Genomic DNA, 25,364 nt, shown 5'->3' with positions numbered 1-25,364 from the left:
CACCAATACTCCACATAATCTGAACTGGTTATCAATTGCATCCCTGAAATTATTATTATTAATATTATTATTTGCTCCTGTGAGCTAATTGGCTAGACCCTTAGAATAAAACACACATTAATGCAGTCAAAGTTTATTGCTGGAGTTTTATCACATTTATTGAGTGTGTAAATGCATAAGATACAACTTCAATGTAATAATCCATTTTGATAAGTTGGTGGCTGTACATAATTTTGCAGTTTTTATACAAGACATAAATACAAATACTGTACACAAATGAACTGTTATGCAAATCAAACGTTTCCATCCTCTTCTCAACATTACGTTTGTGTTCTAGAAATAATATTCCAAAGAAAAGTTTACGATTCTTATGTTTACCAATTTACCATCCTTAAAGTCACATCAGAGTATGCCTCAACATCGACAGTGGGCCTTTTATTTAGAAATAAAAAATACAAAAAATAATAGCATTTTTCAAAGCAAACCATCTGAAAGAAAATCAACACAAGCCGTGAAAATGGACAATCCCTTTTATGACATTCAATGTCATTCTTTTACATTGCGTGTATACAAGCAAGCGTTTAATGTAGAAAACTATGTGCATTAACATACATAAGAAATATACATTCTATGTATACAGCATGGCTTACAAAGAGTAGTGATTATTTGTGAGTTATTGGCTGTTAAGTCAATGCCAAAATGTCCCTAAGATAAAATTAAAGTGTGTTACAAACAAAAAAAACTAACAAACAAAATACAGTGAGTATACATTCAGTGCCAAACTACTTTCATGTTTTTTTACACCAACACAAATTTTGATGTGAAAGTTTATTCATATTGCCTAATCTTACTCCCTCCCTTGTGTTTTTTTTTTTTTTTTGCAAATCTGGTCCAGTGCACTGTGTTTGACATTGACAACACATAGAAATGTTTACTTACAACATATTAGCACCTATTTACAATCATAATTCATAGTTCATACCAGAGCCCTACAGTTTGGCAAACCACCCTCCATCTTGTCAACAAGTGTTCCATTTCCAGAACATTCTAATGTGCATTCTAATGAATGCAATGGTGATGGAACCCTTGGTGCCAAAATGGCACCCAGGAACATTCTGACTGACAGACAAGAGTTAGTGGCTCTGGTTTCTACCCTTTGGAATCAGCAGCTGTAGTTTCTTATTAGTGTTAAAGGTGGAAGACGTGAGGCTAGCTGGAGGCTACACTGTTAGCGATGTTCAACAGTAGGAGGAACCAGTAGGCCAGGGGAGGCTGGTGGAGGTAGAAATCAGAGGACGGGCTCATTGTAATGCATGGAACAGAATAGGGAATGGTATCAAACACCCGTGTTTTAAATCATTCTTCAGTCCTTGCATTATAATGAGCACGTCCTCCGATTTCTACCTCCACCAGCCTCCCCTGTAGTAGGCACATAAAAAAAACTGCCTCGACCCAAAGAACAGTAGTGTATACTCTGTAGTTACTATCTCAGAGTATCTAGATACTGTTTTACCATTTAGTGAAAATACTCCAATCTGTAAAAATGCCCTGTGTGAATTAATTTCACATTCCTTATTTTACAGCGCAATCGAGCATTACGCTGTCGTCAATGCTAACATAATTATTATTTTTTTTTTTTACAGAACGAGCTAGAGTACTGTAGCATTAGGATTAAATATCATAAATCAGTATTGTACTCAAAACTACATCTCCCATGACCGCTAGAAGCATTAAATGTACCATTGCAACACCAATGACGGAGTGGCTGATGTCATAAGACTCCCTTCAGAGAAGTCTGTGTGTGTGTGTGTGTGTGAGAGAGAGAGGCACAGAGAGAGAGAGAGAAAGAAGAGGGGTGTCGTCTTTTTCATTACAATAATTAATTTGAAGGATTCAGCTCAGCCATTTCCAGATCTATCAGGCAGGACACGGAATGAGTGTTGGGAGAGGAAGCAGCGTCGACCTCTGACCTCCAGTAGGGTTGAATGCTCCTCAGTGTTCTACAGCTAAGGTCTAGTCCTGAGACTGACACCAGCAGGGAAGGCACCACCACCCGTCGGCTGTGTTCCAGGTCACCTGGCATGGCAGCCGTGCTGCACAGCGGACCAGATCTCACAACATCTGGAGACATGGTTCCCACCTCAGAAACCCCATCCATAGATAACAGAAATCTACTGTGCTGCGCTGTGCAGCATGACTGCAATGTTAGCGACCTGGAACACCGCCATATTGTTTTTTCAGGGTCAACAACCGCCACTCCTCCAAAACCGCCCGCCGTCGGACCTGGAACACCACCATGTCCGAGGCCCGCTGTCGGCGTTCGGACTGTCGGGGGTCAGCCGGTCCCGTGGCTGCTGTAGTCGAAGACGCCCTTCTTGAAGAACGGGGAGAAGTCGCAGACGGCGTGCTTGGAGAGGTGCGCCCCGCCCGGGGAGTCTGTGCGCAGGGGCGACCCCGAGGACGATGACATCATCACCCGGAAGAAGTTCTTCAGGTACCTCTGGAGGAGCGACAGGTGGGCAGGTGAGAGTGAGAGAGGAGAAACCACTGTAAGATGATAGATACTGTATATAGATGTATATATAGATGTATATATAGATGTATACAGCCAGATGGCTAAAGTAGCATCAACACATTGGTAGTGAGAAGATGAGTTCTCCCTCTTCAATGTAGGGTGTCTAGTGAGGCGCTATATAAATGCAATTAACTGTTGTCGTTGTTGTTATTAACCCACCCACCTCTAGGTGACTCCGCCTCTCAGCGACCATTCTCTCATCTCGGTTTCCAAACAGTTTCTTGGGGGGAAACTCGAGGGCTGCCAGCTGGAATGGAAGGAAACTGTCTGTTACAAACATCAGCACACACACAAAGTAATCGTATAAGCATATATAGATATATATATATGTGTGTGTGTGTCTGTGTGTTTTGAACAAACACCTCTGGATATTTGATCTTGAGGGATTTGTGCAGCTCTCTGAAGCGGCTGTATCGCCTGAACACCGTCCACGTCTCATCCAACACTGTTATCTGAGGAGAGAGGAGAGGAATACTGAGGGAAACTCATGGAATACTAAAGGAGAACAACATCCAAGCATGAGACAATATCATTTTATTGCGTAAACAGACATTTAACGTAGTGTACTGACTGTAGAATAATTTGCTAAACACAGAAAAATACAGACATCCCTCTCAGGACTAGGGCAGAGATCAACCCAGAGGAGGCTGGTGGAGGTAGAAATCAAAACACACGTGTTTGACACCATCCATCACCCCTGCATTACAATGAGCCTGTCTTCTGACTTCTACCTCCCCTGATGGACGGCAAGAAAACGACACACACACACACACACACACGGAAAAACTGACGCTGACCTTGACTTCAAACTCAAAGTGTTCGTCTTTCCCCTGGCCTCGGAGGACGTAGCGAGGAATGCTAATCCTGACGGGGTCATGCAGGCAGTCTGACTGGCTACCCAAGGGGACGGACACCACACGCTGCTGGAGAAGGGGGGGTAGATGGAGAGAGAGAGAAGGGAAAAGATGGAGAGAGAGCGAGATGGAAGGAGAGAGAGAGAGAAGATGGAGAGGGAGAGATGGAAGGAGAGGTGTCGCCTTATTGATTTAAGGAACAATAATTAATTGGATAGATCCAGCCCAAGCAATAATCATAACATAACTTTAAAGACAGGCTAGGAGAAACCAGGCAACACAATCCAATCAGTTTATACAAATTACAATCTTTATTTATTCATCCTTATTCCTCCAAATGACAGACAGACAAAATTGCACATCAGACAACTTCCTCCTCCATTTACAGTAATTTGCACATCATTGACATTCCAAAACGCTAAACATCAGTATTGCACTACATTACCTCATTGAGCACAAACGCCAACCCCACAATCAAACAAAAAACGTTTCCATTGGTAAAAGGTGCAATTAGTTAAATTAAACCACCACCAAGAACATGCTGGAACTGGCCCATGTCACAGATGGTGCAGCTCTGGGAATATCCATTCAATACTGACATATTCCTGTTCAGGAATAGAGTACAATAGAAATGAAAGCGCTGTTATCAATGACGGGGCACAATACAGGCTAGTTGAGTGGTGGATGATGTTTTCAGGTGAAAATCAAGGATTGGTCACCTGGTAAAGTTATACCATAGGAATTTGTTGTGTGTAAAAAAAAAAATAATAAAAAAAAAAAGTAGGGTTAAAAACAACATACAGTACAGAACATTCTAGGTGTTGGTTCTTTAAAAACAATTAGCAATGGTACATTAGCTTAAATCAACTCTGGAATAGAATCTCTGACCGAGTAAAAATGAATGTGACTAAACACACTTGGATGTAATGGGCAATACTGTGTTGAATAAAGTCTTTTAGCACCTGCAGGTAAACATGGAACAGGCTCTTACTACGAAACAAAACCGTCCAAAACAAATCCTAATCAGATTGACAGATGTTTAATCAGGACAGCAGCCTCTGAGGCGCAACCAAACATCAGCTTCCAGGACTCAGCCAGCGGCCTGCTAACATCAGGGAGGAGTCGGGCATCCTCAGCGACGGGACCTGGAACCTTCTCAGCCCGGCCGAACACGACGTCCACGACCACGCAGACCTCGATGTGCCTCACCAGCACGCACCGGACGTCGGAGCGTCGACGCAGTCCCACGTCCTGGAAACGGGGCTGGGCGGGCGCCACGCTGGAGCCTCTGGGAGCCAGGTGGAACACTCCGTCCTCACGGAGGAGGCCCAAGTGGGTGTCCGTGAGGAGGAACTGGTAGAGGGCGTTGGCGTCATCATCCACCGCCGCCACCATCTTGACGCTGGTGTAGAGGAGGAGCTGTACGTTGGCCAGGGAGGGCTTGGGGCGCCCCTCCATGTTGCCGTGTAAGATGTAGATGAGGTCGGCGAGGCTCTTCTGGAAGTTGGAGGTGAGGCGGAGGCCTCCGTCCGTGATGAGGTCAGGGACGTGGGACCTCCAGTCCAGAGAGAGACGGGCGAGGTCGTCCCAGAGTAGGGGATGGGACCCAGACACGGAGCCGGAGCCAGACCCATCCAGGTCCTGTGCAGGGTCCAGGACCTTCACTAGGGACCGGCATAGTTCCTGAGTGAGCTCTTTACTGTGAGTGAATACAGCCAAGATGGCGTCCTCCGTCGGGCTGATGAGACGTAGATGCTGCCCTGCCAGGCTGACCTGGATCTCCGTGATGTCCGGGAGGCAGAGGTGGTGGAGGACAGCGAGAGCCTGATGGTTGTTCTGAGAGTCAATATCAGCTGTGATAGCATACAGGTCATTTTCAAATAAAAGCAGGCAGCTTGGTTGTGGAGTAGGATATCTGATATTGGCAACTCTTAACCAGTAGATCGCTAAAAGCTGATTGGAGGTAGAAGAGGTTTGGGGCAACTTGGAGTGTAAATGACGGAGCATTTCCTGGGGAGGAAGAGATTTTAATTCTGAAAGGCACGTCGGAAACTCCACAAGCCTCTGGTGAAACACCGCAGCATTCCTGTTTTTGGATGAGGTCACAGATCCCTCCGGGCATTCAGAAATTCCCGGAATTCCGGACGCATTGCCCTGCTCCTCATCATCCACGACATTCCCGGTCGATCTAGCAAAACGAACTCTCTTCGGTTTGGGGAGCGGTTTGGGGAGCGGTTTGGGGAGGGGTATCAAGGAGGATTTAATGGGTTCTGGGGGAGCTTCAAGCTGTTTTCGCTGACCATATAGGAGCTCAATGGGCACGTAGCGAGACAAGCTGGTCAAACTCTGGTTGGGGTCTCCTCCCGTTCTGACGTGGTGGATGATCTCCCTTGTGCTCTGCAGACATCGTCCGGCGTCCTTGTAAACCCCGGACAGTTTCCCAGCCAAGTACCCCAGAGCATAACTCGGGTTCACTCCCAGATTCTGGGCTAGTAGATCCGGTTCGGAAGTTACCGGATCCTTCTGCATCATGCGATTGAAGACGTCTTTGGAGAACAAGTTGGCGCCAAAGTAGCCAACATTGGGTTTGACAACTGGGGTGGGATCGTTTGAGCTTCGTTTAAACATGGAGGTTTCAGCATCTGTTTCTGGGTTGTCCTCTTGGTCTTTGGGTTCCTCTACAGAGTGTAAATGTGAGAGTCTGTTCGACATTACGGTTTCTGTGCACTGAGATGAACCGTGTTGCCTTTGGTTCTTCTTACGTGTGTTATCATCAGCAGCATTGAGGCTCATGACAGTTGTAGACTTGTATTCCCAGTCCGTGGTCCCAAAGTCACAGTAAACCTTCTCCCCAAAGTCACAGTAAACCTTCTCCCCCTCAGCTTGGTACGGCTCTTCACCGTGTACCTGCACTCCCATCATCTTCTCCTTCTTCTCATTCTCCTCCTTCTCTTTCTCTTCTTCTCTGGAAGACACTCTCTCCGTTTCCACCAAGGCTTTGGAGGCCATATCTGGATTGTTTGGTTCATCTGAAACATAACAGTTAGCTGGTTGTCTCTCCTCCTCTTCTCTGGAAGACATTCTCTCCTTCTCTCTCTCCTCTTCTTCCGAGATGTTGCTTGCCTTTTCTGGACAGCTGAGCCCATATAACACAGAGTGGTCTTTTGTCTTCTCCTCTATGCAAATGATTTTCTCCTTCAACACAACCTTTTCCCTTCCTGGAAAATTTGGTGTATCTGAAACATAATGGTTAGCTGGTTTCCTCTCCTTTAAACTCTCTCTGTGAGACTCAGTTTCTACCAAGGCTTGGCTTTCCTTTGCTGCATCTAAAACATGACGGTTAGCGTGGCTTTCCTTCCCTTGATAGTGTGGTCCATCTGAAACATGCTCCGCCCCCTTTTCTCCACAACACATTCTCTCGTTTTCAACAAAGCCTTTTCTCTCTGAACATCCTAGGCCATCTAGGTGGTAATCTGTCCACAAGGCTTTAGCTCCACTCTCTGTACAGCCCGGTTCATCCCGCTCTTCTCTCTCCTGTTCTTCTGAACTGGTTGTGTTCATCTGTCGCCCGGGCACGTACAGGACAGTACGCCACACCAAGGGAGTGGCGTCTCTCTGTGTGGACAAGGGGAGGAATCCATGACTATGACTTCAAATAGGAGATCAGGTCTCTTTGAGTTATACTGCAGTCATTCAGAGTTACGGTCAATTCTCACCCTTGCAAGGCTCTAAGAATTAAGAGTTCCTCCTCCACCAAGTGTGCAAAGTGACAGAGTGATTGGAATAAGACAACAATGAGAAAGATTACAGTTAAAAAGAGAATTAAAGTCAATTAAAGGTATAATTATCGTACATGCATACACAAACAGACAAATGCACAGACACACTTTCAAAAAGTAACCATCCATCACTATGCAATTGCTACCTTACTATGTAACATGTTGATATAATGGTATTACTGGGTAATTACAGTCTTATTAGACTGGTAGGTAATCCAGAATCTTAGTCAATTATACTAAAGCCTGGTCATTGTTATGTGAAATATCGACTACTCGTAAACTCAAACAATAAATGCTAAAATGTTGAAACATCCCCCCGCTAGTAAATCACTCAATTTCAATATGTTGGTAAAGTGATTGCATCATTACCATGACAACGAAAACAAGCTATCTGGAGACAAGCAAAGCTATTTTTGGGTGGAAATTCTATAGGACACTACTTTGTTGAGTGTGATTATATTGTAATTTCATAAGACTAATAACTAATAACTCTGCATAATAAACACTGTCATTAAACTATTTCATATTGGTGGGTGTATACTTGTGTCTCCAAAACAGCGAGTGACAGTCACTTAACCGTCTTACTGAGATTGTTGGGATGTTTCCATATGAACAAAACACAGCGTTTTTCTGATGTAGTTTGTTGTTCGTAGAGATGCAGCATGGTGTGATTGCCATATTCTCAAGTGTCACAATTTCCTGCTGGTGAGTACCGTTGTTTCCCCAGACTCGACCCTTACCTCATATTTCAGTTTCCTCGGATTGACGTGGCCCAGCGGCTTGGTGTCATCATCCTGGAATGAAGAAGACCAAAACCGTTATTAGCAAAGAATCTCATGGCTGGAATGTAGACGCTGCAAGCAGACAAGCAGTTCCGTTCTCACAGAGAGAAATACGAGGGGAAAGATTTTAAATTAAATAAAAAACAAAAATCAGGTGATGTCATCTTTGGGAGGGAAAACAACAACAACATCATAGTGAACATGCTAAAACTAAGGAGAGATGGAGAGAAGAGGCCCCGTTTGATTGGTCTACTCTCCACCGCTATGGGAATTGTGGGAAACGCATGCAGATTACAGTCCATTCAGATTATAATCCCTGGTGTATCGCCTGTGGTAAAGCATGATATATTGAGCATGACCCATCTGTCTGTGACATCATCAACATGCTCCAAATTAAGGAGCAGTGAAGGCCCCGTCTGATTGGTCATTTTCACCCCCCACAGGGAATAACAGTAAATGCATGCAGATTACAGTGCTTTCAGATTGTAATCCCTGGTGTGTGGAGGCAGAGGAGGGCCACACGGGGCCAGGCCTGGGCTTACCTCATCTGTTAATCTAACAGAGCTAGATTCACTAACATCATCCTCCTCGTCCTCCTGTTGGATCAACAACATCAGTCCTGATGTTATTTCTACCTTTATTATATCCACAGTATCTGTACCACATGGGTGGGCAGTGGGTGTGTGGGTGTGTGTGTTGCGAGTGTGTGTGTGTTGCGAGTGTGTGTGGGTGGGCTATGATGTTAGGGGTCAATATTGTAGTCATTTTATAAAAGCCAAGGTTCCTAATCATACTCTATAAAGGCTTTATAACACATAACGCTGTGAAGAAATGCTCTTCATGAGTATATACATAAAGGAACCATGTGTGTGTGTGTGTGTGTTACTCACCTTGAGCGAATCAGAGGACAGGGAGAGCTTGATGTTATGGTCACCGTTGAGGAGGTTCAGTTTCTGCAGCCTTCTCTGGACCTCCTCCTCGATGTACGCATTTATCCTGGCGAGGAAAGGTCATACAGGGGTCAAAACACCTCAAATACACTGGAAAATCAACAACGGCCAGGTCAGGAGCTGTGTCGCAAAATCATGTGTAAACCTCATCTTCATCATCATCATTGTCGTCATCACCACCACCACCATCATCATCATCATCATGTGGTAGTAAGGACCGAAACAGTATTTCAAACTCTTCCATATTTGGAATGGAATGTAGTGTTTTGATGATGATGATGATGATGATGATGCTGCAGGTGTGGCCTACCTGTCGTCGGGGAGGGGCAGCAGCGTGGGGAGGTTGGGCAGGGGGCTGACAGGAGAGCTGTTGAGGCTGGTCTTGTCCTCTCCACTCACAGACGTCGTCCTGCTGCCCCCCTCTCCCTCACTGATCCTCCGCTTCAGCTTCTGGATCTCATGCTCCAACCTGGGGGGAACACACCAGGGGCCCCTCCTGATCAGTGTGTGAGCCCTGACCCCTCCTGAACAGCATGTGTGTGTGAGCCCTGATCCCTCCTGAACAGCATGTGTGTGTGTGTGTGAGCCCTGATCCCTCCTGAACAGCAAATGTGTGTGTGTGTGAGCGCTGACCCCTCCTGAACAGCATGTGTGTGTGTGTGTGAGCCCTGATCCCTCCTGAACAGCAAATGTGTGTGTGTGTGAGCGCTGACCCCTCCTGAACAGCATGTGTGTGTGTGTGTGTGTGTGTGTGTGAGCGCTGACCCCTCCTTAACAGCATGTGTGTGTGAGCCCTAAGCCCTCCTGATCACAAAGTGTGTGTGTACGCACTGACCTCTTCTGATCAAGCTCTGGCCCCGCCCTCGAGCCTCCTCCTCCTCCTCCTCCTCCCCCTCCTCTAGCGTGCTCCTCCCCGTCGGGGGCGTCCCCGGACACGCTGCGTCTCAGAGCCGAGTGTCTCCTCTCCAGCCGGGCCACGGCCTGCTCCAACGCCTCCCTCTGCTGCTTCTCCCGCGCCTCCAGGATCTCCTTCTCCTTCCTCCGAACCTTCTCCTCCTGACGCGCCACGTTGGCCGTGAACTCATACGTCTCCTGCAGGAGGAGGGGAGGAGGCAGGGGGAGAGGAGAGAGAGGGGGGGGGGGGAGAGGAGAGGAGGAGAGGAGCGGAGAGGAGCAGAGAGGAGAGAGAAATAAAATTATGTGCAGCTGTCCCATTGAAAAAGTTTGGTTACGCAATGTGTCTTTGTCCTTGAAATGTGTCTACTATCAGAGAGAATCGCTACAGGAAGTCACCATATCAAAACAATCACAAGGCATTCTGCTGAAGGTAAAAATCTATGAATTTTCACTTTGGTGATGTCTGTTCCTCCGACCGTCTGTTCCTCCCTCCCTCACCTGTAGCTGCTGCAGTTGTTCAGCACTGGTGCAGTGTAAGGCCAGCTTCTCCTCCTTCTCCTCCAGCTCCTTCTCCACCTGGTACAGAGTCTTATCCAGGCCCGGTGGACCCTCGCCCCCGGTCCCGCCCCCGCCCCCCCGGCCCAGCAGCTCCAGGGCCCTCTGCCTCTCGTCCAGCAGGGCGGGCAGGTGGACCCGGGCCAGGGTGTCTAGCTGTCGCTCTTTGGCCAGCAGGCGCTGTTCTGCCAGCCTGACCCGCTGCTCGTCCTGGGCCAGCGCCGAGGCGTCCTGTGCCCCGCGCTCCCGGCTCTCCCTCAGCTGCCGCTGGCGCTCCGTGTGGGTCAGGACCAGCAGCGCCAGGGCGGCCCGCTCAGACGACACCTACAGTCACACACAACTTTATTGACACCTACAGTCAAACAATACATACACACACTATTTACCACCGGAAGCTGTATGTATTTAAAGTGCATTTGACGTTGTGGAGCCGTTCATACATCAACATTTGAATAGAAAAAAGATTGGAAAAAAAGATACAATAAATAAAGGAAAGATTAAATAAATGAAGTTGAGATAAAAACAGAAAGATAAGAGGGTTATAGTTAGGGTGAGAGTTAGGGTCAGAGTTAGGGTCAGGGTCAGAGTTAGGGTCAGAGTTAGGGTGAGAGTTAAGAGTTAGGGTCAGAGTTAGGGTCAGGGTCAGAGTTAGGGTCAGGGTCAGAGTTAGGGTGAGAGTTAAGAGTTAGGGTCAGAGTTAGGGTCAGAGTTAGGAGGGGAGTAGATCAGCTGGCCTACCTCTCTCTCCAGACGCTCCTTCTGCTGGAGGAGCCCGTCCTCCAGAACCCCCAGCTCCTCCACCTGGGTGCTCTTGAACTCCACGTAGCGGGCCTGGGCCGCACGCGCCTCCTCCCCGCCTCCCTCACTCCCCCCCCCCGCCTCCGTCCGGGCGGCGCCGGCCTCCTTGGCCCGGAGCAACGCCTCCCGGATCTCGGCCAGCGCCCGCCTCTCCTCGCCCAGGCGCCGGGCGTCGTCGGGGGTGAGCAGCGCCCCGGCCGCCTCGTGTCGTTCCCTCAGCTGTTCCTCCAGGCGCCCCACCAGGCTCAGCTGTTCCCGCTCCCGTTCCTCCAGGCTCCGGCGCTCTGCGCCCGCGCGCACCGCCTGCTCCTCGCGCTCCCACTTGAGGCGCTCCAGCTCCCGGTAGATCTCCGTCTGCTCCGACGCCTCCTTCTCCCGCCGCGCCTCCTGGTTCTGCGCCTCCTCCTTCTGCGCCTCCTCCTCATCTTCCTCCGCCGCCTGCTGCTGTTTCTTCTTCTGCTGCCTAAGAGAGGAACGCACACCGTTAAGGAACACACACCGTAGAGGAACACACACACACACCCCGTAGAGGAACACACACACACCGTAGAGGGTTTTAAATCTGGTTTTTAAAACATACCTTTTTAGCCCATTGACACTTATGTTGGTTTTTATTTAATGTAGTCTTTATTTTCTTAACACTTTATCTGGACTAAACTCATCCTTTTCCGATGCTTTATCTTGTCTATTTTCTATATCTCAAAGGTTTTCATCGCGGCTATTCTCTGTAAAAATGTGTGTTGAGTGATTTTAACTCAGTGCTGAGGGTGAATAAAGTTGCCCAAACTGTCAACATTCCAGAGCGCCAAGGGTGACTTTATTCACCAAACATGCATCAATGATGACGCTTCATTTTGTAGCCAATCAGAGTGCTGTTGCTAGGTAAACACCACATAGAACACTTGGAACACTCTAGGTGGTGAGTGTTCCGGAACTCTTTGGCAGTTGGTGAGTGTCAAATAAAGTTTTGATTTGTATGGTATTCGCCACCTCTGCTGGTCGTGTTCGGTGGTCTCGCCGCGGCGCTCCTCTTCAAAGCGCTCCTTCTCGGCGATGAGGTCCCGCAGGCGGCTCTCGATGTCCTGACTACGGCGGCGGAGGCTCTCCTCCTGACGACGGATTCGCTGCTGCACCTGCTCCGACTCCTTACGCTGGGAATCCACTTCCTGTTGGAGACGCTCCAGCTCCGCCTTCTCACACTTCTGCTTCTCCTCCATCTCCTTGATCAGCCTCCTGGAGAGAGAGAGAGAGAGAGAGAGAGAGACAGAGAGAGAGAGAGAGAGAGAGAGAGAGACAGAGAGAGAGACAGAGACAGAGAGAGAGAGAGAGAGAGAGAGAGAGAGAGAGAGAGAGAGAGAGAGACACACAAACAAACACAAGCAATCAGGGACTAAAACAATATAAGGGATTGATTTTCACCAGCAACATTGCAAGTGACAACATTGAAAAGCGAAATTAATGTGGTCATTTTCCCAGTTGATGTAAGTAACATGAGAAGCGTGTCATATTCACACTGGCGCTGCGGAGTGCTTGTGTGTTGGTGTTCGTTCTGTGTGTTTGTGTTCGTTCTGTGTGTGTGTGTGCACGCAGCTGTGTGTATTTCCTGTCGCACACACACCTTTTGTGTTCGAGCTTCTCCGACTCCTCGCGTTGCTGTCTCTCAAACTCCAACCTACACACAGACGACACCGTCAGCAAACATCAGGAGGATACAGAGGTAGCACACACACACACGCAACACACACAACACACACACGAACCAAGGCTGCGGTTGCTGGTATATGGAATGGAATGTCATGTCATGGAATGGCAGGCTTCATACAAGGCGATGGAACGTCAGGCATGATGGCATTATAACGCTTCATAACAGTGACATCAGCACAAGCAAGCGAGGTGCCGGGCGGCGTGCAGAAACCACAACACACAGACGAGAGGATGAGGGCTCACGTCTGAAACACACACTTCTGACGACAGCCAGGCAATGAGAGAGAGTGTGTGAGTGTGTGTGTGTGTGTGTCCCTGTTAAAATACCACCATAACACACCCTTCATCCCTCCGTGTGTTGAGGTTAATCAGTGATCAAACCAGACGGAGGGTCAAGCAGCTCTCCACTGTCACCTTCACCCATCATGTCATGTTAGATCTGTGACCTCCTCCAGGGAGGAAGGGTGCATGTCAAGCGGTATTCAAACAAGGCAGGTAGTGAAGGAGTTAACTCTTCCAGCACCGAGGGTGAATAAAGTCGCCCCAAACTGTCACCGTTCTCGAGCGCCACGGGTGACTTTATTCACCGAAAACGCATCAATTATGACGCTTCGGTCAGTAGCCAATCAGAGTGTTGTTGCTAGGTAAAAGACCACATAGAACACTTGGTGCTCTGGGTGGTGAGTGTTCCGGAACCCTTTGGCAGTTGGTGAGTTAAAATGGCGACGACAGACACTGAATTCTCTGTACACGGATCTGTCTACCTGAGGAAGACGGGGGCCCTCTCTGTGAAGAGACTTCCGTGGGTGGGGGACGGGGGGGGGGCAGAGAGGTCAAAGGTCAGAGGTCATTGGACGTTTGAATGTTTAGTCATTAACACACAGGAAGTGAAAACAAAGTCTTCAGGTGTTAGTCATGTTTAATACATGCATCATGTGCTTCTCCTGCTTCTTACAGTTTACGGGGGGGGGTTTTTGCACCGATCGTAATTTCTTCACAATCTCTGTTTCTGAGGTGATTATTAAAGTGAATGTTGGATTATAAAATCACACAGAGGAGCAGAAACAGAGCTTCGAGGTGTTTAATTCATTTAGTAGAGGGTGAATAAAGTCGTCCAAATTGTCAACTTCTTAGAGTGCCAAGGGTGTCTTTTGTAGCCAATCAGAGTGTTGTTGCTAGGTAGATAACAACAGAACACTTGGCCCTCTAGGTGGTGAGTGTTCCGGAACTCTTTGGCAGTTGGTGATTTAAAGACAGATGTAGCTCCATATCTGTGGCTGTCCATTTTATGTAGCGGTATTAGCATACTCTTAACCAAATCTGTTTCTGAAATCACTCTCTCCATTTGATTGTTACTGCGGTTACCTTCCATGTCCGTACCTATGGACGTTCTATATTGACTAATACATCTGGAGAAAAAAGGGTTATGGTCAAGGAAGATGCCTTTCCACAAGGGGGAGCTATTAAAGAACAAAAACACATTCAAACCCTAACACCACACCTGACTCTGCACAAACACAAACCCTGTGACTGGCTATCCTCTGACCTGTGGTGACGTTAGTCAGAGATCAATGAAGGCCGTACGATCGCCGTGATTAGGCGTTATGAGGAGCGCAGCATTGGCAGCTCACGTTGTTGGAATGTTACAGAGCCACAACAACAACCACCACCCAGAGAGCACCGTCCCACACCGAGCCCTGAGCTCCACCGCGGCCAGGTGTAGGGTCTTATTAAACCAGCTGGCGAGGAGTGTGTGGTTGTTGTTGGGTCGTAGGCGCTGTGACATTGCAAACTCTTTATAACCAATCCCGTGCTTGGATGGGCAGGGGCGGGCAGCAGGGAGCTGGGAGGCAGCTAGCAACTTCTGAGGGGGGGGGCTGGGTAAGTCCCACATGCTCAGCATACGCAGACTCACACGCACGCTCTCACTGTCACATACACACACTCTCTCTCTCTCTCTCTCTCTCTCACACACACACACACACACACACACAGGCTTCCCCTCTCTCTCTCTCTCAAACACACACACACACTCATCCTCTCACACTTACCCTGGGTTGTAGAGCATGACAGTGGAGAGGTTCTCACATGACTTGGAGAGGTCAGTCATGGACAGACTGAAGGAGGAGAGAAGGCCGCTCTGGAGAGAACACACACACACACGCTCTGTGACTAACACGCTGATTAAACGGACGTTCCACTTCGTTAACATATTGTCCTGGTTTGGCCCTGACCTACGGCGTAGTTGATTAGCCCAGACAGCTTGTTGCTTCCCAAGATACTGAGTAATCACATTTTGGGCCCCATTCAACCATGCAGACACTCCAATCCAACTCCTAGTAGGACAGAATCCCCTTCTAAAGACTCTGTCTGCATTACTTTTCAGTGTCGTCAGGGACAAACCAGGAACACAAAACAAAGCTAAAAGGTGTGAGAGAGAGAACGAGAGAGAGAGAGACAGAGAGAGAGAGAGAGAGAGAGAGAAAGACAGACAGAACGAGAGAGAGAGAGAGAGAGAGAGAGAGTCAGACAGACAGACAGAGGTCTTGTACCTTTCTCTTCTCCCTCAGCTTGGCCGCCTCTTTGGGATGGTTGAATCGGAACATGTTGGTCCGACCCAGAAGAATGACGGCACCTGGAAAACAAACATCCCAATGTAGAGGGACTACTACACTGAAACGTGTGTGTGTGTGTGTGTGTGTGTGTGTGTGTGTGTGTGTGTGTGTGTGTGTGTGTGTGTGTGTGTGTGTGTACCTTGGTTGAGCGAGGAGGGTTCCGACACTTGCACTCCGTTGACGGAACACTGGGCGTCGTTGAGCGGAACCAGGGTGACGGTTCCGTTCTGGTTGTCAAACCTGCAGTGTTCACTCTCCAGGTCCAGACCATGGAGAACTAGAGGGGGGGGGGGAGAGCATGAGAGGAGGGGGGGGGGGAGGAGGAGAGCATGAGAGACAGACAGAGAAAAAGAGAGAGAGGGAACTATTAACTCGATCGATGGCTGTCTCTGCTCAGCTGGTGTGATCAACCATCTCATCCAACCACAGCGGAGACCCCTGGCCTGCAGGAGAGTCACTCACCGATGTCCTGCTCCGTAGAGGCGTCCTCCCTGCCCACGTAGGTCCTGCCCTCCTGGGGTCACATACAAACACATCCAATATCTCATGTCAAATATCTCATGTCAAATACAAAGAGATATGTCTTGTCTTTGTACATAGAATCTTCTGGTTACGTTTCTGTGAGTGAATTCACGTTAATCTATTCTGTAAACAAAGCAAACACAAATGTTCCAGGTTGTTGTAAAAGAGAATGTGTTGTCAATGACAACAGACGTTTAGATGACGGAGGATGAACAGGTTATGGCTGGTGTTAGGGTTAGGGCTGGGGTTAGGTCTAGGGCTGGGGTTACGGTTAGGGCTGGGGTTACGGTTAGGGCTATCCCAGACAGACCTTTAGATGGTAGGGGGTTATGGTTAGGGCTGGGGTTACGGTTAGGGCTGGGGTTAGGTCTAGGGCTATCCCAGACAGACCTTTAGATGGTAGAGGATAATCCCAGACAGACCTTTAGATGGTAGAGGATAATCCCTGTACTGAGCAGATCATCATCAATGCCGATGAGGTGAGGCAACTCAGAGTCCAGGACTACACCAATCCCCTCCTTCCTCAGGGCCAGAGTCTCTTCCTATTGGGTAACAGATCAGGAAGGAAGAGAATATCGATCACTAGGGGTTTGGCATATCTAGTTTCTATCGATTGGTGACTAGACTTTAAAACACTTAATCCTACAGGGATAATGAGTCAGAGACGGTCAACCAATCATAGTTGGTTAATTTATAGATTTAGATTAAGCCTTATCCTAAACTAAACAGCATATTCACTGAAAATAATCTCAATTGAGAGTGTTAGGACTGTTGTTGTTCTCTCCACGGAATGTAGTGTCTGAGTACTGAGAAAAGCGCTATACAAAATAAATGCATCATAATTATTATTATTATGATATGTCAGTATCATGTAGAGATGAATGAGTCCGCTGCGCTCGTACCTTGAGGATGTTCTGGGTTTCGTTCCACTTGTTGGTCCATTCCTTGGTCAGTTCTAACACCTGAGAGAGACAGACAGAACCCATTACTTCAGTAACACACTTTGAGGAGACCAACTTCCTACGAAACACTACCAGTGGCCTTGTTTTAGAGCTAAAAGGGGTGTGTGTGTGTGTGTATCTATCCATCCATCTGTGTGTGTGTGCAAGTGAGAGAGTGGGCTTACATCAATACTGTAGGATTACCGATTGTCTTGTCCACTTATGTATTCAAGGGTCTAATTAAATAACAATAACACTTTAAAATAATACACATATCATATCATATATCTTACTCTGGCTTCGTTCTGGTGAAGTTTCTCCTCCATACTCAACGCCGTGGGGGAGTCTAGCAGAGCAATCTGAGGAGCAAGCAAACAAACAAACAAAGACGTCAATACATGGATGAGTCCTTCATCGATAAACCCCTGATAGGTGTCAGAGAGATAGTGGGAAAAGCAACCCTGAACCAGCCGCAGAATCCCTCATGAGAACACAACAACCCTGAACCAGCCGCAGAATCCCTCATGAGAACACAACAACCCATGTGAACGTGTCTTGCTTCTATGAGCTCAGCTGACCTTAATACTCGTAGCACAGATAAGGGAACACTACCAGGAAGTGGACTGGAGAAGATTGGAGGTTGTTTTTTTTCCTAGTGAAACCAATAAATTCCCGTCACCAGCCAGAGAGGTTGATGTTGTGGCAGGCCAGACGTTGGAGCATCACGACTCTACATGTTGAACACAGGCAGATGCTGTACAGGGCTGGGTAACAACCGTCACCTGGTTTCTTTGGACCAGCAGAACTGTGTGGTAGTCTTTACCTGGACTAGCACAGCTTAGCAACAACCCTCACCTGGTTTCAGACTGAGATCTATTACACAACCCTCACCTGGTTTCAGAGACAACCCTCACCTGGTTTCAGACTCAGGTCTATTGAGACAACCCTCACCTGGTTCCCCTGGACCAGCAGAGCCTTCAGCCGGGCGATCTCGGCCCTGAGCTCCCTGATGAGCCTGACGTTGCAGTCCTCGTTGATGGTGGGCTTGTTCAGGATGTTCTTGGCTCTGTTAGCGTAGCGTAGCGTGCTCAGAGTCTCCCCGTAGTTCACATCAGCAGGAGAGACCGCTGGGGGGGGGAGGGGGGAGGGGGGAGGGGGGGGGAGAGAGAGGTTAGTTCACATCAGCAGGAGAGACCGCTGGGGGGGGGGGAGAGAGAGAGAGAGAGAGGGATACACGAAGAAGCACGGTAACAACAGGCTAATCAATTACTTTGTCATTCAGCTATCAATCAATAATTGATCGCATGATTAATAAATGACGTATAATTAACTTCTGTCATAGTAAATGTGAAAAGATAATTTGTCAATAATGCATTTGATTCATTAATGTATCGGTGAATGCTGCATCTATCAATTATGTATTCACCAATTCCATGTCTATCATCACCATCGCTAGAGGCTCCAGGTCCATGTGACTGTAGGACGTACTGCAGCGGGTGGAGGAGGGACTAGACCAGGGGAGGCTGCTGGAGGTAGAAATCGGAGGATGAACTCATTGTAATGAACGGAGTGAGGAATGGGATCAAGCAGGCGTGTATTTGATACCATTCCTCATTCAATTCCATGGATTACAATGAGCCCCGTCCTCCGATTTCTACCTCCACCAGCCTCCCCTGGACTGGCCACATTTGGATGGAGGGGATTTGACACAGAGAGAGAGAGATAGATAGATAGAACAAAGAGAGAGAGAGGGGGACTGACTTGCAATCATGATGGTCTTGGAGTTCCCCCCCAGGCTGTCCTTCAGCAGCCAGGTGAGGACAGAGTCTCTGTAGGGGACGAACACCTGCTTCTTCTTGTGATTGGTGTTCACTCCATCCTGTCTCAGGTCCGCTGCAGGAAGAGAAGAGGAGATCAATCACGTCTATTTGTGTACAGCGCTTTTGACATCGACAAATGTCTCAAAGTGCTTTACAACAAGACGACACTAAACAATATAATCAATACAAACAACGTGAACCAACACTGAACCATAGACCCCCCCCCCCCCCCCCCTTCCACCTCCCCCGCTAAAAAAAAAAAAGCAAGCCAAGCAAAAAAAAGTCAGATAAAAAAAACAACATGGATAACACAGGTTGGGGGAGGGGGGGTGTTAATAATCAATACAGAGGGTACAACTATACAAACTGTGTGTGTGTGTGTGTGTGTGTGTGTGTCCTCCCCACCCAGAGCAGAGATGACGTTGCCCAGGGTGACCAGGGACTTGTTGATGTTGCCCCCCTCCTTCAGCCGGACCCCCGTGGCGCCCGTGGCGTCCGCCCGCTCGCTGCCCGCCAGGTCCACCAGGTGGATCTTACTGATCGTCTCACACGGCATCTCTGCATCAAACTTAGCCTGGGGGGGGAGGCGGGGGAAAGAGAGAGAAAGAGAGACAGAAGAGAGAGAGAGAGAGAGAGAGAGAGAGAGAGAGAGAGAGAGAGAGAGAAGAGAACCACAGAGAACGTCAAAGTGACAGGAGGAAACATGGTTCAATGACACGTTTGGGGTCCAGGGTTCTGTTCACCTCGCCAGTCCACCTCGGCCCCAGAACCCTGGTCGAACCACTCAAACCTGGCCTTAGGGGAGTGAACTGACTGACCAAAGTATTTGTTATTATTTGATTTCAGGGAATCACACGGCTGAGAGGCGTAGCTCCCAATCTGAAACTACCTGCCTACTGGTTGAAGGATAGGAATAAAACATGGATTCTCCTGTTTCAAATGTTGGATTTTGCCTGGAGGGGGTCTTTAAGGGTTAAGAGCCTATAGCTAGCTAGCGGGCTGGCGCCCACCTGCGTGAAGTTGATGGTGAAGATGGCGTGCGAACGGCTGCTGGTGTCGTTCATGCCAGTGCTGGCCGTGGTGCGGTTGATGTTGCCCGCCTCCATCAGCTCCTCCACGTCCTGGTAGTTCTGGACCAGGTGCTTCGACAGGTCTGGGAACAGATTGGATCAAAATATAGTTTGTACAGAGAGAGTATGCTGTAGTCATGGACAGGTTTGGGAACAGATTACAACAGAGCTGAGCGAGAGAGAGGGGGAGAACACTGCAGTTGTCGACAGGTCTGGGAACAGATTGGAACGAAGCAGATTCATATCGCTCTGGTGGCGCGCGCACACACACACACACACACACACACACACACACACAGTCTTACCCTCCACGTAGGGCCCGTCTTTGGGGTGCTCCCTGACCCGGAGGTTGTAGGTCTGCGTTGACTTCCTCCTGAGCAGGTCCCTGACACGCTCGTTATAGATCTCCAGGTAGCTGGGGGGGGGGGGGGGGGGCGTCACAGATAACAACCTCGTTCAGGACGGGACTCAATCAATGGTAGATAGCAGCAGCCCCCCCCACCCTAACCCTCACCCCCCCAGCGGTATGAGAAGTGGATTTGATTTGGACAACAGTGAGTCTGTGTGATTAAGGCTGACTGTTGATAATGGACTGATGTGATGCGTCTAGCCGGTGATCAGACGGAGCCTGATGGTGTGTAAGTGGATCAGACGGAGCCTGATGGTGTGGTGTGTAAGTGGATCAGACGGAGTCTGATGGTGTGTAACTAGATTGTCAGTGTTTAGACTGACACAGTGGATGTGTGCTTAGACAGGCAGATCTGGGGCAGCCGGACACTTGATACAGCAGGTAGAACGTCTAGCATTCACGATAGTATAGAACGTCTGGGTTTTACAGCAGAATGTCTAGCATTAGCTGTAGAATGTCTACCAAGTAGAATGTCGACCATTTACCATATAGAATGTCTACCAAGTAGAATGTCTACTATATAGAATGTCTACCATTTACCATGTAGAATGTCTACCATTTATGATGTAGACTGTCTAGAACGTAACATCAAAGCTGTGTTAGTTGTGTAGCCTGGGGTTAGGGGTCAGGGGTCACTCACCTGACCTCCGTCCTGAAGGAGGCCTCGTCCCAACGAGTCATCCCAGCGATGCGGCTGAACAGACCCTCACAGATACGGGGAATAAGACCAGCATCCCCCTGGGGAGGGAACACACACACACACACCTTTAGCTTCCCTCTTTTCCCCCAAAAACATTTACAATACATAACAGCTCAGAGAAACCTGACAGTGTCTGAACCCCCCACTAGTCTAGCCAGGTAAGGGTTAGGGTTCCACTGGTGATTGAAGCCCAAACACCAGAGAACAGATAACAACAGTAGTTGATGTAGGATCTATAAAGCCAATGTAGATGGTTGTAAACAAAGTGAGCATACACTCACAGAGCACTCTATTAACATTATACTAATACTGGGTAGGGCTCAACTCATTGTCATGTTGAGACATGCGTCATGAAACCAGTTTGAGATGACTTTTGCTTTGTGACATGGTGCATTATCATGCTGGAAGTAACCATGAGAAGATGGGTCAGTTGTGGCCATGAAGGGATGCACATGGTCAGCAACAATACTCAAATAGCCTGTGGCATTCAAGCGATGATTGATTGTTATTAACGGGCCCAAAGTGTGCCAAGAAAACAATCCCCACACCATTACACCACCTCCACCATGAGAAGGTGTACAGGTGTTCCTCCCCCATGAGAAGGTGTACAGGTGTTCCACCACCTCCCCCATGAGAAGGTGTACAGGTGTTCCACCACCTCCACCATGAGAAGGTGTACAGGTGTTCCTCCCCCATGAGAAGGTGTACAGGTGTTCCTCCCCCATGAGAAGGTGTACAGGTGTTCCACCACCTCCCCCATGAGAAGGTGTACAGGTGTTCCACCACCTCCACCATGAGAAGGTGTACAGGTGTTCCACCACCTCCACCATGAGAAGGTGTACAGGTGTTCCACCACCTCCACCATGAGAAGGTGTACAGGTGTTCCTCCCCCATGAGAAGGTGTACAGGTGTTCCACCACCTCCACCATGAGAAGGTGTACAGGTGTTCCTCCACCATGAGAAGGTGTACAGGTGTTCCTAATAAAGTGCTCAGTGAGTGTATATGACTGCATTGTAAATGTAACCAAGTTGAGATGGTAAACTCACTCCTCAAGTTCTAATACCCCCACCACCTGCGCTGTGGAATTGCTAGCTTTTCGACAGCGTAGCTGGTTAACATCGGGTATTTGAGGAGGGGTATTTGAGGAGGGGTATTTGAGGAGGGTTAAAGTGAATATGTAGAGGACTACACTGTAAACACAGTGTAATTGAGAGTGTGACTTACAGGGTTGCCCATCATGGTGTAAGACTTCCCGGAGCCTGTCTGGCCGTAAGCGAAGATACAGGCGTTATAGCCCTGGAAGGCTGCCATCAGGACATCAGAGCCCAGGTCCTTAAACACCTGCAGGGACACAGACAACACCCTAGAGTTCAGGTCCTTAAACACCTGCAGGGACACAGACAACACCCTAGAGTTCAGGTAGAATGGAGGACATTCATTGAATAAACAAAATGGCCTCTGCATGGACGTGTTGTCTTGATTTAATTTGTCAAAGAAATTCAGCATCACAAGGGCTGTTCAAGCAGGCCTCAAGACGCATCTTTATCTACTGGCTGGCCTGCCCTTCCTTTTATGATATGGTTATATCTATCCATCTAGGTTTGGTTATTTTACAATTTTATCTTTTATTTTATGCACTGAAATGTAATACATCATTATTATTGTTAGCACTGACAGCAATACACAGCTCATTAGGGCTGCTGTTGACATTTTCTTGCACAAATATGATGCAATGATTCTTAAGACACACAGAGTTGTGCAATGACAACACTCATATCAGCAACAAACTCTTCTGATTCAGAATGAAGGTTAATCCACGTCTGAACCAAGATACGGATCCTCAACTTCCATACATCACCATTTCCCCACAGATAAACACAAATGATAATAATAACCTTTGAACAGTACAAATATAAGCTGCTTTGTGCAAAATAATCTGATCTGGAAAACACACACACACACACCTTTTCCTGGGAGATGAAGTTGGTTCTTCTACAGTCTGCAGAGTCATAGGAGAAGTCATAGGTGAAGGTCTTTTTTCTCTCTCTCATTGAGTCCCCTGTGATCCCATCTGGTATCTGGTGAAAGAGGATAATAAATATCAGGTCAAATACTGTCAGCAACAGTTGAGCGCCATGTCAATGTGTGGTTGTAAACTGTGTGTATGCAGGGCTCCCTGGTAAAAGAGACCTCGGTCTCAATGGGACTCCCAGCTGAAATAAAGGTTAAATAAATATGAGGAATCTCCCCTTGTAAGTATGGTGAAAAGGAATGGAATACGAATATAAAATTAACATATTTCATTGGATTTATTATATACTGCAAATATAGAGTGAATATACAGTATGTGCTGTGAACTAAAACAGAGTGGCCCACCTCAGGGAGAAATCTCCACATATAAAACGGTGAAATGCCATTGGCTGAGGGCTTGGGGTGTTTGCTCAGGATGTGCTGTTAGACAGGGACCAGGCCTCTGCTAACGCAGGGTAAAGGGGTTCTAGCAGTTACAACCCTGACGCTCAAATCACCTTCAGGTTTGTGATGGTTGTCTTGTTTCCTTCAATTTCAATGATGCATTTTGCGGTCAAGTCTTTCTCCCTGTGAAAAATGAAAGCATTAAACATAACGACTCATTCATAAACCCCTTCATAACCAAGTCATAATGATTCATAACCCCTTCATAACCAAGTCATAATCATTCATAACCCCTTCATAACCAAGTCATAATCATTCAGAACCCCTTCATAACCAAGTCATAATCATTCAGAACCAAGTCATAATGATTCATAACCCCTTCATAACCAAGTCATAATCATTCAGAACCCCTTCATAACCAAGTCATAATCATTCAGAACCAAGTCATAATGATTCATAACCCCTTCATAACCAAGTCATAATCATTCATAACCAAGTCATAATCATTCAGAACCCCTTCATAACCAAGTCATAATCAATCATAACTAAGTCATAATCATTCATCTTCATAGTCATTGAGCCTATGCAAGCGGTGGGCTACATTGTTCTCCAACCACATTGTGCAGTAGACTCATTTCAGAGCGGAGCCCTCCAGTGGGACAGCCCCTCCTCCCCGTGCTGCGGCCTTATCAGGTTACCATCAAACTGGATCAGATTAGAGTCTGAGTGGACCGTTCTGAGAACGTGAGAAAGGTTGCTCCTTTCAGAAGACATTCTCTGTCTATACAGTCTACAGGTGTCTGGTAGACCGAGGCTAGTCCGGGTCTGGAACCTGTCCCTTTACATCATATGTAGTTGTGCTAAATTCAAGGACGCTTGCTTAGTTCTGTGGCTGTGCTATGTAGCCTTGTTGGAGATGTTGTCACACACACACTTAAAACAACTCATTTCTCATTACAGGTGAGATTACAAACATGTCTCACAACGTTGGCTTCTCTCTTTTCCCCCAAAAAAACACACAGTCAGGTGTTCATTAAACAGGCCACACACACACACACACCTGTGTGTTAAGGTTACTTCCGCATGTGTTTGTTTGGAAGGAGTCCGACCTGTCACCTTGCCAGCTGGGTCATAACTCGAATTGGTTGATTAGTTTGTGCGACACTCACTTCAAATGGACTTAAAACGGTTCTGATCTTTAAATCCCAAATTCTGTCCCTCTCTTAACTTTAAAGAGACAATGCGGAAACCATTGTCGTCCCATTCGTGCGAACGGAGACTTCACTGAGACACAGACATCGGCTTTTATGTCCTTTACAAAACCTTACAGTTACCTAGCTAGGACTGATGATGGCTGGTGGACAGATGATTCACTTACTTCACTCACTAACAAATGTATTTTTATACATTTGTTAAGTCGCTTTGGATAAAGGCGTCTGCTAAATGCCATAAATGTAAAATGTAAATGTCATGAGGTCCAACATTGGTCCAGTGCATCACTTTCACCGCCTGCAACCTGTCAAATCACTTCCAAACGACACGGTGAACCCGCGTCCCCACTCCCACCACCTGCAGACGTCCTCCGGGTGTTTCTGTCTGGTTCTCCAACACTTACCGCCTGTTCATGGGCCTGAGCCGCACTGCCACCTTCACCGATGCCATCGCGTCAGCCTCCGGTCGGCGTCAGGTGCTAGCCTCCTCCGGCTAGCCGCGCAGAGGGAGGGGAGGGAGGGAGGGAGGGAGGGACGAGCCGCTCAGCGACACAACTCCCGTCTGTTTATCCGGAGGTCTTTCTCTCTCTTTGCACTTCCCGACCGAAACACTAAACAGTAACTAAACAACACTAGTCACTTCCACTGGTGAAAAGTGGTCGTCGTCGGTGCTGCTGTGGGCTTTTGTCTCCTCTCATCCCGGGCCCCTGCAGCAGCTGTCCCCCGGTGACTTGACGGTGCACTTTTATGAGCAGGCTAGCTCAGC

General features: G+C 47.8%; 1 protein-coding gene across 8 annotated transcripts; it reads right to left on the bottom strand.

Annotated features, from left to right (window-relative positions):
- Positions 1-121: 121 nt before the first annotated feature.
- On the bottom strand, positions 122-25,318 carry kif16ba (kinesin family member 16Ba). Of its 8 annotated transcripts, none has more exons than XM_083690112.1 (30): positions 25,003-25,318; positions 23,501-23,570; positions 22,937-23,050; positions 22,197-22,358; positions 20,912-21,009; positions 20,168-20,277; positions 19,803-19,945; positions 19,198-19,366; positions 18,734-18,865; positions 17,924-18,099; positions 17,266-17,331; positions 16,934-16,993; positions 16,454-16,573; positions 15,972-16,023; positions 15,649-15,786; positions 15,447-15,529; positions 14,946-15,034; positions 12,809-12,862; positions 12,181-12,423; positions 11,131-11,653; positions 10,336-10,716; positions 9,776-10,032; positions 9,251-9,409; positions 8,881-8,986; positions 8,533-8,586; positions 7,949-8,002; positions 3,373-3,498; positions 2,938-3,027; positions 2,735-2,822; positions 122-2,500 (listed from the first exon to the last, which is right to left on the bottom strand). In XM_083690112.1, exons 1-30 carry the CDS (start codon positions 25,047-25,049, stop codon positions 2,244-2,246), a joined length of 4,221 nt encoding a protein of 1,406 aa, XP_083546238.1. In that variant the 5' UTR covers positions 25,050-25,318; the 3' UTR covers positions 122-2,243. The 8 variants fall into 8 exon arrangements, with proteins under 8 accessions (XP_083546238.1, XP_083546241.1, XP_083546239.1 ...); XM_083690115.1 differs by having other exon boundaries at positions 2,739-2,822; XM_083690113.1 differs by having other exon boundaries at positions 3,373-3,495.
- Between the last annotated feature and the right edge of the window lie 46 nt (positions 25,319-25,364).

The sequence above is a fragment of the Argentina silus genome (assembly GCF_951799395.1).
Source record: "Argentina silus genome assembly, chromosome: 18".
NCBI classification, from domain to species: Eukaryota; Metazoa; Chordata; class Actinopteri; order Argentiniformes; family Argentinidae; genus Argentina; species Argentina silus.
The sequence above is the reverse complement of the archived record's forward strand: the minus strand, read 5'-3'. Positions and strand labels throughout refer to the sequence as shown.

What these genes read in the sequence shown, in the direction of transcription:
- kif16ba (XM_083690109.1), bottom strand. Translation starts at nt 25,049, where the DNA reads ATGGCATCGGTGAAGGTGGCAGTGCGGCTCAGGCCCATGAACAGGCG. An exon ending in CAACCATCACAAACCTGAAG is followed by an intron (nt 23,051 to 23,500) that starts GTGATTTGAGCG and finishes CTCTTTCACCAG; the next exon opens with ATACCAGATGGGATCACAGG. An exon ending in TTCACCAGAACGAAGCCAGA is followed by an intron (nt 16,994 to 17,265) that starts GTAAGATATATG and finishes TGTCTCTCTCAG; the next exon opens with GTGTTAGAACTGACCAAGGA.